The sequence below is a fragment of the Lytechinus pictus genome, chromosome 6 (genome assembly GCF_037042905.1).
Source record: "Lytechinus pictus isolate F3 Inbred chromosome 6, Lp3.0, whole genome shotgun sequence".
Lineage (NCBI taxonomy): Eukaryota > Metazoa > Echinodermata > Echinoidea > Temnopleuroida > Toxopneustidae > Lytechinus > Lytechinus pictus.
Window position 1 is genome coordinate 17,439,080 of NC_087250.1, and position 13,299 is coordinate 17,452,378.

The window sequence follows — 13,299 nt, forward strand, 5'->3', positions numbered from 1 at the left end:
CATAGAGAAACATGATCTTGAGCTCAATGCACAAAGAGCTTTTAAAACTGCAAGTGACAAAATAATAACAATAATACTAATACTTACTATATGCATATTATACCTCAATTGGTATCAAAGCCAGGCTTTCGGTACTATGCTTTCGTAGTGGAAGGACGCATTGGAGCGGAGCTCTGACCACCCATTGCCTAATACATACTAATTGATTTCAGCACCAACTAGCTATGCTATCACATACTCAACGCCCTAACACCCGGCAGGCCTCGGCCAAGCACACGGCCAGTGGCCCATTGGAAAAAGATACCTCCCCTACAACTGCCATGCCATCGAATGCCGATCTTCAACGGGATATTTCAAATTTCTCGAACAAGACTTTAGAAAAGCTTGACAGCATTACTAGAGAAATTCAATCTATGAATCGACGTTTGAACGATGTAGAAGCTACCGTGGAATTGAACTCCGCTAAAATCATCGAGGTCGAGAATGCTATTCCTATCAAAATCGCCCCTCTACTAGATGAAATTTCGAGTTTGAAGGAAAAGCTATTGCTGGCCGAAATCTACAACCGAAAATCAAACTTATTGTTTTATGGTGTTGAAGAAGTAGACCAGGAAAACATCTACAACACTCTACATAAGATTTTTACTTTTCTTGGCATCGACGAAGAGAAGGCCAATGAGATTCAACTCGTAAACGCCCACAGACTACCCCGTCGCAACCCGAATGGAACCCCAGGTACCCGTCCATCAGGCCGACCAGCCCCCGCCCCGATCATCGCAAAGTTTGTACGGATGCCCGACCGGGACCTGATCCTCTCCACCTTCGAGAACCTGAAGCGACCTACTCCACAGCCCGCCCCGCAGCCGCAAGGATCAGCCTCAGCTATGCTGCCACGCCCCCCTCGCATAACGGTGAGGACGGACCTACCACCCACCTTGAAGGCTCGCCGCGGTTACCTCGCCGAGGTTGCCTACAAGCTACGTAAAGAGAAAAACCTGTCAACTAGAATTAAACTACTAGGAGTGAAAATCGTCCTCCAGTGGAAAGAAAAAGGCACAGCAACGTGGAAACCCTACGAAGAGTAATACTTGGTCGTTCGTTACATCATGGTTATGTGATATTATCAATCTTCAAGAGGAAATACAAAATTTCAATGTTAACGAGAAATACGTATTTTGAGATTACCTACAAGATGGAATGGAGAAAACCTGTCAACTATTTTTTATCTACAAAACATCAAAGTCGTACAGAGAAAGGACAAAGGGACATCAACATGTGATCCTGCGAAAATACAGCTACCCCGTCATCATTTTGAGGTGATGTCTACTTTTATTTTGAATTATACTTACCATGAATTAATACTGAATCACTATGCTCTCATAAAAGGATAAATTAACCATATTTTCATTTTTGCCTCCTGTTACATTTTATCCGAATGTCGTTAACATAATGCGAGAATGTAAATTTCATATGAGCTTCGACACTAAGTCTGCTTTAGTATACATTATTTTGATTCAGGCTAACTTTTGTCCAACCAATTATCGTACATTTTGCTCACGAGCCTATACTGTTGATATCGGGGCAGATCAGGCTTGTTTTCTCTCTTTCTTTATTACAATTTTTTGTTTAACCAAGTATAAATGAGGTGGTTTATATGGTAAAAGTGAAGTTATCTGTTTTCTCAGAATTGTTATTGATGCTACCTGTTAATAATAAAATCAAAATTTGCTAGCAGCCTTTATGACTTTTCCCCCATATTCATTTAAGAATGGAACCTTATACCAAATCAAGTTCGTTTGAAGCCTGGACATTTATACATTGAATAAATGGATATACTTATTGTTATTGCTGTGTTTTAAATTCTGTGATACCCTGATCCAGGGAAGCAATCCATTAATTATAATCGATCAAGGAAAATCAAAACAAACCAGAGAAACGAATGCAAATTACAGCATAGATAATTCAAAATATACTGAATGATTTTGATTTTATTTTTCTCTTTCGGAATGTACTTAACAACTACACCTTCCAGACTGTGCAATGGTGATTGCCGATCATAATTATCAATATTAAGATAAAGATTGCTTAACATCGGTTGCAATAGGTGTTGATCTTCATTTTGCTAAAACATGTTTTATGTAAATTTTACCTAAAAAGAAAAAGAAGAAACTGTCTTCATAATATGTCTTGTATTTTATATGACTAAAGTTTTCAAAACTATTATCATACACAATTCTCTTGTTTAACCAGTTGGTCTTTTCCGTAGATCAATCTTTGAATTAAAAACTTTTTTTTTTTGTATATGAAACCTGATGAAGGAATTACTCCAATCTCCTATTTTACATATTTTTCCCGCCACTTTTCCATTTAATTATACTGCAAACCCATCATTTTGTGTGTCACATCATAATCTCTTTAACCAATTAAGAAGTGTCCCAATTGGATTACGAATTCATTATTTGACTTGTCAAATATGTTAAACGGTTCGTCAGACAAGATTACTACTGAATTGACTTATTGTTACACCGAAAAGTGTTAAGCTTCTTGTACACACATTGTAGTATTTAATTCGCATGGCAGCATCCACATAAGGAGTGGCTTTTTATGCACCAATGGTCATTTCCCGCCTTCCACGCTGTCCATTGATATTATTGGTCGAGCGAGTATGAGAGTACATTCCAAACCAAACTGCATTGACCTATGTTAATTCACCCCCCCCTCTCTCTCTCCTATTCAATGGCATGTTATTATTATTTCGTATACAGCAGCGATCTGTTTACAAATATCTGCATAACTATACAAATCGACTTTTCTTAACACGCCTATTCTACATATCATAATGCTTCGACGCTATTTTGTATGTTTTGTAAAAAAAAAAATCAACATCCAATTTTATATTTCACATACAGACTGGAATTGGTCACGAACATCCTCTCTGTCGATCCAAAAAGAGAGGGAAGAAAGAGAGAGCGGGAGGGAGAGAATATGGTTCACCTAAATCATGTCATTTATAGTTGATTATGCTTATACATAATGTATAGAATGTATATTAATTCCAGTGGCGTTCTCTCAGGTACATGGAGAAACCATTATTTTTTTTGTCTCGTACTTGACATTTAATAAATTTACTTGCATATTATGCAGTTGTTTTTCCCGCCACTTTTCAGTTTCATTCCTATACGCTTACCTCTTTATGTGGCAACGGCTTAATCCAATTAAGTACAGTCCTAAATTCCGACACAATTTCATTCTTTGACTTTCCAAAATATTTATACATTTTGTTAAAAGATTATTTACTGGGCTTCTCATGTGTTCACCTTATACTTATAAAATATTTTAAACGGTTCGTCAACAAAGATTACTATTGAATTGACATATTGTTACACTGTTAAAGATTTTGCTTATTGTACACGCATTGTTGGAGTTAAATTTGCATGCCACATCCACAGGTTTCACCCAATAAGGCGTGGCCCTTTGGCGTGGCCTTTATGCACCGATGGTCATTTCCCGCCTTTCACGTTGTTCATTAATATTATTGGTCGATTGAGCATGAGAGAACATTATGCACTGACCATAATAAGCAATCTGCTTTGGCCTATGCAACCCCCCCCCCCTCCCTCTCTCTCAGCCTATTTAATGACATCTCATTACGTAATTAATACATTATTTGGTAAAGAAGCAATAATCTGCACTTAGTTCAAAATCAGTATCCCTTTATCTTTTATCAACAGACCTGAATTGATTAATGCAAATGTTGTTTAACGATCATTCTTTGAGCCAATTGTAAAGGGAGGGAGAGAGAGAGGGGGTCCACCCTCTCACACTATCATGACTATAGAGTGTATATTGATGTCAGTGACATTCTCTTCAGGTACATGAAGTAACCATTATATTTAATCTCGTCCTTGACATGTATTTAAATTACTTCTCTATAGAGATTTTTTCCCGCCAATTTTATGATTCATTCCAAAAGGCAATACCCTTTGTTTGGCAACGGCTTAATCTTATTCAAATAAGCAGAGTCCTAACTTAATAATACGATTCATTCCTTAACTTTTCCAAATATTTTAAACAACTTGTCAAGTAAGAAAGCGATTATATAGCTTCTTTTATTCACTTCATTCGTTTGCCCATATCCACAGGTCTCGCCAAACAGGGCGTGGATTTTATGCACCACTGGTCATTTCCCGCCTATAACATTGTTCATGAATTTTATTGGTCGATGAATAGCATGAGTGAACCAAACGCTCCTGCTCTGCACCAATCAGTATTACCACCCCCCTCCCCTTCTCTCTCTCTCTCTCCACAGCGGCAAGTCATGACATACAATATATATTTCTTTTTATAAAGCAGCAACAACCTGTATACAAAATTCTATCTATAGTTTTTGTACATTCACGTGTATAAGAATGCATACTTCAACGTAGATATCCGGCTGTTTTGTTCATAAAATTTACTTTTGGACGGTCATTGATCAAAACAACAGCCTTTAAATCGTTTGTAAAAAGAAGAATAGGGAAGAGAGAGAGAGGGGGGGGGACACAATTTGCCTTTAAGTAAATCATTCCTGATTGTGTTGATTATGCTTGGTTATGCTTAATACACAAGAATGTATACTAGTTTTTGGTCTTGTCTTTTCAGCCACATGATGGATCCATTATATTGTGTTGGTCTTGTATTTTGAAATCACTAGTGTTTTTTCCCGCCACTTTTTCAATCAATCACTATGCCATATACGCCCATTCTTTTGGCCCCAACTGCTTAATCTCTTTGTACAACTTAGAAAAGGCCCTAATTAGTTCCCATCTTATTCTTTGACTACTCAAATATTTTAATCGGTTTGTCAGAAAAGAGATCCATTACTATATTATTAAACTGTGAATAGTGGGCTTGTAGTGCATTCTTGAACTCTCTATATACTTCCAAATTAATTCAAAGCTCATTTCCAGTCTCCCTCTTTTATTTATTCCTCACGGCAACAGATTTCTAGGAGAAAAAAAAATACTCCCTTTGATGTAGACCATTCTCGGTATTTTCCAGACTGAAAAGTGTGTAATGCGGTTTCAATGTATTGATTCAATGTAGATTATGTAAGAATCTTTTTGTTACATGCTTAGAAATCTATAGTATTGACTCAATCTTGTTGATTCATTGTTCTTTTTTGTAAATATTGTCTTCTTCCAATCCCCTCGTAGTAAACTCTAAGTTTTTATTTGCTGAAATTGTTTTATCCATTGTATTTTTAGGGTGGTCGAGCTCTGCTCTGCTGCCCAGCCATCATTGACCAAGATGGGTCTTACTTTTTTTGCATTCATATATTATGTTTTTATTGTTGATACAGTAGCACCACTTTCACACATGAATACACCTGTACACACACACCCACGCACATGCACCACTTGCACAATTGCAGTTGACCTCTCTCCAAACCTCCGGTACTTTACATTTTTACGTCCCCCTGTTTGAGTCACATACTTTTACTCCAGATATTTTCATTGAGAACCCGCAAGATAGCAAATATTACACTCCCCAAGAATTCAACAACGAATTTAATTTTACTCCAGATAATCTATCCCTTTTACATGCAAACATAAGAAGTCTAAATAGCAACTTTGAATATTTAGTTAACCTCTTACACTCATTAAATAACTTTCAGTTTTCAGTCATCGGTTTAAGCGAAACATGGCTACATGAAAATTCTCCTGACATGTTTAATATACCTAATTATAAATTAATAAGGGCGGACCGTAAGGGAAGAAGAGGAGGAGGAGTTGCTTTTTACATTTCACAAAATCTCAAATTTAAGATTCGATCTGATGTTAAATTATTGCATGCAGAGTCATTGTTTATAGAGATTGAAAATTCTAATTCCAAAAATATCATCATAGGATTAATTTATAGACCCCCTGATACAAATATCGATCGTTTTCACGATGAACTAGAATATTTTCTTCATGAAATAGGGAATGAAAACAAACATTTTTTTTTGCTCGGTGATTTTAATATTAACTTCTTGCCCTCATCTGACATTAATAATTCATCCAATTTCATGAAATTGATATATTCGTTTGGCTTTATTTCTATCATTAATAAACCCACAAGGATTAACTTGAATTCATCAACTCAGATTGATAACATATTTTCGAATGTTCATAATAACAAAGCCACAGGAGGGATTTTATGTTCTGAAGTTTCGGACCACCTGCCTATTTTCTTAACTTGTGAATGTAAATTTTCTTTCCCCAAATCAAACAAAGAATATACTTATCGTAAAGAATCTAAACAAAATATAGAATTACTGAAGCAAGACCTAGTTTTGGAAGAATGGGATGATGTTTATAATGAAGTAAATCCCAATATTGCATACAATAACTTCAATAATACATTAAAACATTATTATGAAAAGAATATCCCTATAGGTAAAGTAAAAAACCAACGTAACAAACCCAAAAATCCTTGGATAACTAAAGGTTTACTGAAGTCCATACAGACACGTAATCGCCTATATAAATATCACTTACGCAATCCAACTGATGATTCTTTAAAAGAATATAAAATATATCGTAATAAACTAACAAAATTAATTCGAATATCCCGAAAATTGCACTTTGCTAATAAAATTAACGATGCCAATGGAAATACAAATACGACTTGGAAAATTATCAAAGAAGTGTTGGGTACAAAAACACACCCCCCACCTAATGATAAAATCACTCTCAATGGATCTGAAATACTTGATCCCACTAATTATGCAAACTCATTTAATTCTTTCTTTACCAATATTGGGCCCGAGCTTGCAAACAAAATTAATAGTCCCAACGCACATTTTACAGATTACCTCTCAGATCCAAATCAAGAATCTCTTTTTTTAGCCCCAACAAACCCCTCCGAAATAATCACTATTGTTCGTTCCCTTCATAATTCTAGATCCTCTGGTTGCGATGGCATTAACATGTCTCTTCTTAAGCAAATAATTCACCCTCTTGCCAGCCCTTTGACTCACATATTTAATAACTCCCTATCTCAAGGTGTTTTTCCAGACTTATTCAAAATAGCAAAAGTAAATCCGATTTTTAAAAAAGACAACCCTCACGAAATAAGTAATTACCGTCCCATTTCCTTACTTCCAACAATATCTAAAATTCTAGAAAAAATAGTTTACACAAGACTTTATAAATTCATAAACAAATATAACATTCTAAATTGTAATCAATATGGTTTTAGAAAAAAATATTCAACAGACTTAGCATTACTTCAAATTTATGACAAAATAACAAATGCCATAGCGAACAAAGAACACGTAATTGGCATTTTTTGCGATCTTAGTAAAGCGTTTGACACCCTCAACCATGAAATTTTACTATCCAAACTCAACCATTATGGAATACGAGGTCAATGTCTCTCATTTTTTAAAGACTACTTAAATAATCGAAGGCAATATGTCAATTTTAACAGTTACGACTCTGATTCTCTTTTAGTTCGATGTGGTGTCCCTCAAGGTTCCATTTTAGGCCCACTTTTATTTTTACTCTACATTAACGACATTATTACAACCTCCTCTATTTTATCCTTCGTTTTATTTGCCGACGACACAAATATATTTTATTCTCATAGAGACCTTAATTCATTAACCAATATCGTAAATCGTGAAATTGATAAAGTATCAAACTGGTTCAAAGCCAATAAACTATCCCTTAATACAAAAAAGACACATTTTATGTATTTCAGACACCATTCCCATAACATTAACACACCGATTGACATTAACATTGACGGCACCCCCCTAGAACAGAAAAAACAATCTAAATTTTTAGGTGTAATTATGGACGAATCTTTGACTTGGAATCAACACATACACCATGTTACGATGTCCGTTTCTAAAAGTATTGGGATAATTTCCAAGTTAAAATTCACTCTTCCTGACAAAACTTTATTCTTGTTATACAATTCATTAGTCCTCCCTTATATAACATATTGTAATATCGTCTGGGCAAATTGTGGTTCTTTCAAACTAAACTCTGTCTTTAAACTACAAAAAAGAGCAATCCGTATGTGCACACGGTCACATTACTTGGCTCATTCTGACCCATTGTTTCATAAACTTAAAACCTTAAAAATCTTTGATATCAATACGATCCAAGTAGCCATCTTTATGTTCAAATATTTTAATAATCAACTTCCTCCATCCTTTAATGATATGTTTAGGTTTAACAGGTCTGTTCATTCCTACCCAACCCGCACATCAGGAAACCTTCATCTCACCAACCCTAAATTATTAATAACTCACAAATCAATTCGACATTATGGTCCTGATATTTGGAACAATTTTTCAAACAACGTTAAGTCATGTTCAACAATATACTCACTTAAAGCCACTATTAAAAGAAAAATCATCGAATCATATGCATCCCCCTCTTCAAGTTAATTATTCAACTGCCCTTTACTTCACCCGCACCTGCACCTGCATTGCACCCACTTGATCAATGAAGAAAGACATTTATGTACCATTTACGAGGCCGCCATCATTTTCAAGCTTAACCGCTCACGATGGCGGTCTCCTGCATTCGTTTAAACTGTTATTTTCTTTTCATTGAATATTGCTTATTGTTAATATTTATTTTTCATTGCTTTACTATGACTATTGCTTAATTGTTTTGTAAAACTTGATTGTACCACCCAGATGTTATGTTGCATATTTGTAGCCTGAGTGCAGAAATAAAATTGAATCAATCAAAATCAATATTAATACCTCGGCAGTACTTGGCTAAACCGCCAAATACATGTAGGCACTAAAGCAATCAAGTAATTAGTCCTAGCAGGGTACCCATTTGCCATTTACCTCACCTGAGTCAAGTGCAGCACAATGTGGATCAATTTATTGCTGAAGGAAATTACGCCATGGAAGGGATTCAAACCTACAACCCTCTGTTTCAAAGTCCAGAGACTAATCCACTGGGCCACAATGCTCCAAGATCAAACAGACCTTTGGTTTTCGCAGTTCATATAGTGCACAATGCAGAGTGTGAGGTAAAGAGACAAGATTCACTATGTGCCGTGGCTAACTCTACCGAAGCAGACAGAGAGTTTGCCATCTAGTCTTCATTGTAGACATGGTATAATAAGCCTGTTCACGGTTGTAAACTGCGCACGAGCAAAAAAAGGTCATTTGAGATAAACCATGAAGGTGGCTTTCAAATTCACTGACATAGGCATTTGTGATTTGATGATCATTCATGTATTCCTTTCAAAATATATATTCATTTTATCACATCCAAGCTGAAGAGTAATAAATAGAGCCTTCATAATCACTGGTATTTGACAGTAGCCTAAACAATAGTAAAATGTGCCAAAGGCAGACAATAAAACAGATTTCCAAACTTTATCCCTGATGTACTATTCTCGTCACCTGGTCTATACAATGCCTTTTGTTCTTAGAATTTGAATACTCTACCGGTAAAGCTTACGCAACATCTAGATTTGAAAATGATAGTGCTTATCCTAATGAAAAATCACAAAGGTCATTTGAGAAAAGTTGATCATGAGCTAACCGTGAACTGGCTTATTGGTTTAAGTGTCAAATATGAGTCTGTAATTGCAGACTAGGTCCTTAGTCCTTACAGCTCTGATTTTTAAAATTCAATGTTAACCATTGCCTCCGACAAAAACAAGCTATTTTACCTGCCATGATCCGCTCCCCCTGCATAAAATGCTTGTCCTTCCTCATCGCTATCATTATCAGCTTTCCTAGACGTGTAATCCCCCAGGGTTGCGACCCGGCTGCTGCCTCCCCCTCTGGAGGAAAAAAAAAGTTATAATCAAGTGTGAAGCAAATAGAGCAACATTGCCATTGCGGTAACTTAACGATTGTGGTAACTTTGATGGAAGTCTTGATTTTGATGAGCTAATAAGCCAAGTTACTATGGTAGTCAAGTTAGAATCATTATGTAGTGTTAATTAAATGGGCCAATGGGCAACATTTCAAAAAGATTTGCAATAGTTCATCTTCATACTAAAACTGATTGGTTGATAGTAGATTAATCAACTAATAAGCACATGCAAAGGTTATGTTGACTGGCCATTGTGATTGGCGATCGAGCACAAAACATTTGTGTAACAGGGCTCTTGAGTGTTCCACAAAATAAAATGCTATGGGGCTTAAAGGTCAGATCATATCCTGTAACTACTCTCGGCCGTTCATTTCAGTAGCTTTCTACCAGGAGTTAGTATCTTGCTGTGCAGTCTCAAGTAATCGGTTTGTTTCAACACTGTAATATTGAAAGCCAGCATCTAAATGGATGATTTGTTCAGTAATTTGAGCATTAATTTGGAAATCTAAGGGGTTTTTAAGAACAGGAATGATAAAACCTAAAACGGAGGAATCTGTGGATTGTTAAGTACATAATTCAAAAGACCAGTTGCCCGTTTCAGTAAGAGTTACAACTGTTGTAACTTTGCCATTATGGCAACTACCATGGCAACAGGGCTCAGCAGCCAATCAAAATCAAGTTTACCATGGTAGCTGCCATAATTGCAAAGTTACAATAGTTGCAATTCTTTATGAAACGAGCCCCATACCTGGCTTTCGGGGCAGATGATCCTTTAGCTGTGCTTCCTCCCTGTGGCTGAGCAGCTGGAGGTGGTTCAACCCTTGGAGGTTCAGGCTGTCTTTCAGAGGGAGGGTCGGCACTTGGTGGATTAGTTACCATGTCATCTGAGTTATCATAAAAACTCTCTAGAGCCACCTGTAAGAGGGCCACAAGGGGGAAGGTTACATGAAGAATCTTCTAAGTGATTTTCACTGGCAAATGTGCTCTAAACCAATCAGATTAAAGTATTTCAGTAGCTTATAACAATTGTACATGTAATTCATTCTAAAAAAAGGGGCACCAAGGAAATTATGTTATTTCCTAAGGGCTCCTAGGTAATTTTCAAAAGGACATTGTTAACAATTGTTTAATACATGTATCTATGAAAAGATAGACTACACATGCTTTAAATATGCAAAAACAAAACTAAAATTTGAAGGTAAGAAGGAATTATCAATCTTAAAACTAAAAATTAAGCATGAATTATACATTCTAGTTTTTCTTTTAAAAGGCCTGAAAACCAACTAATGAAGTAGTTAGTGAATGAATAAATTTCATATCAGGCATTCATATTTTGACATTACTTTACAAATGAGGTGAATTGAGGGTTATTGAAGTCATTAGAGTCAATTCGTATTACTCTTATTACCCGTAATTGTTGTCTAAGCCCCATGGGGGAAGTGAAACAGATGCCATGAGTGCCCTCATAAGCAAGGACAATCTCAACTTATCAAGACATACTAAGTAATTTGCTTGATTTATGAGGATAGATCATTGATTTCTTGGACAATTCTCATTTTCAGACCAGCACCTCTACATCTACTGAAGATATACAATGATAACTTCACAACATTCAATGCTTGAAATGGTTTTTTTTTCTTTTTAAATAGTTTTCAGGAAATATCAAAATTGACAGTCAGAGGTTTCACCGCCATCTCGACTATTGCTTAAAAAAGGACAAGCCCACCCCAACAAAGTGTCATATCAAGTCCCTAAATCACATTTCAAGGTCAACGTCAATGAATGTGCCCACCACTTTTTTGAATATCGCCATGCCCATCGGCATCGGGAACGGCTATATTTTGGCTTCGATCTCGACGTCGTTTGAACTCTCATTCTCAATCTCAGTCAGATAACGCGAACATGCGGCATATCTTTTGATCACTAAATTCAGTCCATATCACAATTACGGCGAAGCGATTACTAAGTTAGACTAACTTAGTAAGGTCAGAATTCAAAAAAATAAAGATCAGAGCCAAAAAAAAGGCAAAACAATTCTCGATCGCAAAATTTTAAAAGCAAAGTCAAAGGCAAGCAGAGCATTAATTAATTTGACCTTATCATGATCAGTATGAGTATGACTTGACCGAGTCAGAGAGACTTTCACTTGCCATGATCTGTGAACAATTTTTTTTTCTGGTGGGGAGCCAAAATTTGCAGGAAGTCGGCCAGTGCAGTGCGGTGCGAAAGTCTGCATTAGCCTTAGGCTTAGCCTTAGCGCCGCTGCATTATCGCCCCCATGGCCCATGTCGACTGCTGCCGAGACGGCTCGCGTCGGCTGGCAGAGCTGCAGAGCGGACGTGGACTGTCAACGCAAGGCTAGGATGATATAGAAATGCTTCAAGTTAACAATTTACACTTTACCTCCAACTTCCATCCCGATGATTCGAGAAAGAACGAGGCTCTATCTCTATCTGCTCCAGTTACGCCAATAAACTGAGTCAGAACTTCATCTTTCTCTGCTGCACTGGTGGCTGCCATTTTGATGATTTATCTCTTTTTCTTGTATGCTGCCCTCACAGTCACACGAGAGAAAACAGGTACCGGTACGGTACCGAGAAAACAGCTCGAATAAAAAACTCCGAAAATTTCATCAAAAGCTTATAACAAATAACAAATTTATCGAATTTTGAAATTTAGTCATGTCCTCTGAAAAATGAGGCTGGTAATGTCATTTTTCCCTTTTTTCAATTATAAGATCTCCCTCATGAAATTAATTATTTGTCTTTCACATAAAATCAATAGCCAATCAAGTCCCTATCATTTTTGGAGGACAAAAAGTTAACAAATATAATTTCATTTCATAAGACACAAAAGAATAGGCCTAAGTGATTTCATCAGCCTGGTCATTATTCGCGAAGACTTAAATAGAACTGTTTCACCGACAAAACTTTAAATATAACATAAATTTGCTATTCATTGTGATTGTTTTTTTTTTCTAGCTCTCTTCATCTGATTTTCAAATCATATTACTCTCAGCCGGTAGAGTTCCCTTTTAACTGTAAACAAAATGAGCAAAGATATTTTTTTTTACAATTTAAACAAAGATTATGGATGGCTATGACTTTAGGTAGGATACTAAATGATGTGAACTATTTTTTTATAAATATACCCGATACTCTCAAAATATAAGTCATGTTGCAGGTAATCTTTGTTCCTACAAAGCAAAACTGAAGTTGCCAACTCATTTTAGATATCGCACTTGCACTCACATTTCTTTCTTTCTTTTTCTTTCTTTCTCTCTCTCTCTCCCCCCCCCCCTCACTTGACCCCCCTCTCTTTCATCTTTCTCTCACACCCAGGCATCCTTTTTAACCCTTTCTGACCCTTTCTGCACCCCCATGCACCCTCTCTCTCTCTCCCCCTCTCTTTCTTCTTTTTCTCTTTCTCCTCCCCTCTCCCTCTCTCCCATGCATGTTCACTTCCTCACAAA

The 13,299-nt window shown here is 36.4% G+C and overlaps 1 protein-coding gene across 1 annotated transcript in view; it reads right to left on the reverse strand.

The window, feature by feature from the left end:
* Positions 1–12,392, reverse strand: part of LOC129263745 (NSFL1 cofactor p47-like) — a 28,180-nt gene extending 15,788 nt beyond the window's left edge. The window contains exons 1-3 of the mRNA XM_054901653.2: positions 12,231–12,392; positions 10,576–10,742; positions 9,679–9,792 (exon numbers count right to left, since the gene is read on the reverse strand). Of these exons, the coding sequence (XP_054757628.2) occupies positions 9,679–9,792; positions 10,576–10,742; positions 12,231–12,347 (398 nt within the window). The 5' untranslated portion in view covers positions 12,348–12,392. The remainder of the gene's footprint in view (positions 1–9,678; positions 9,793–10,575; positions 10,743–12,230) is intronic.
* Positions 12,393–13,299: the final 907 nt, after the last annotated feature.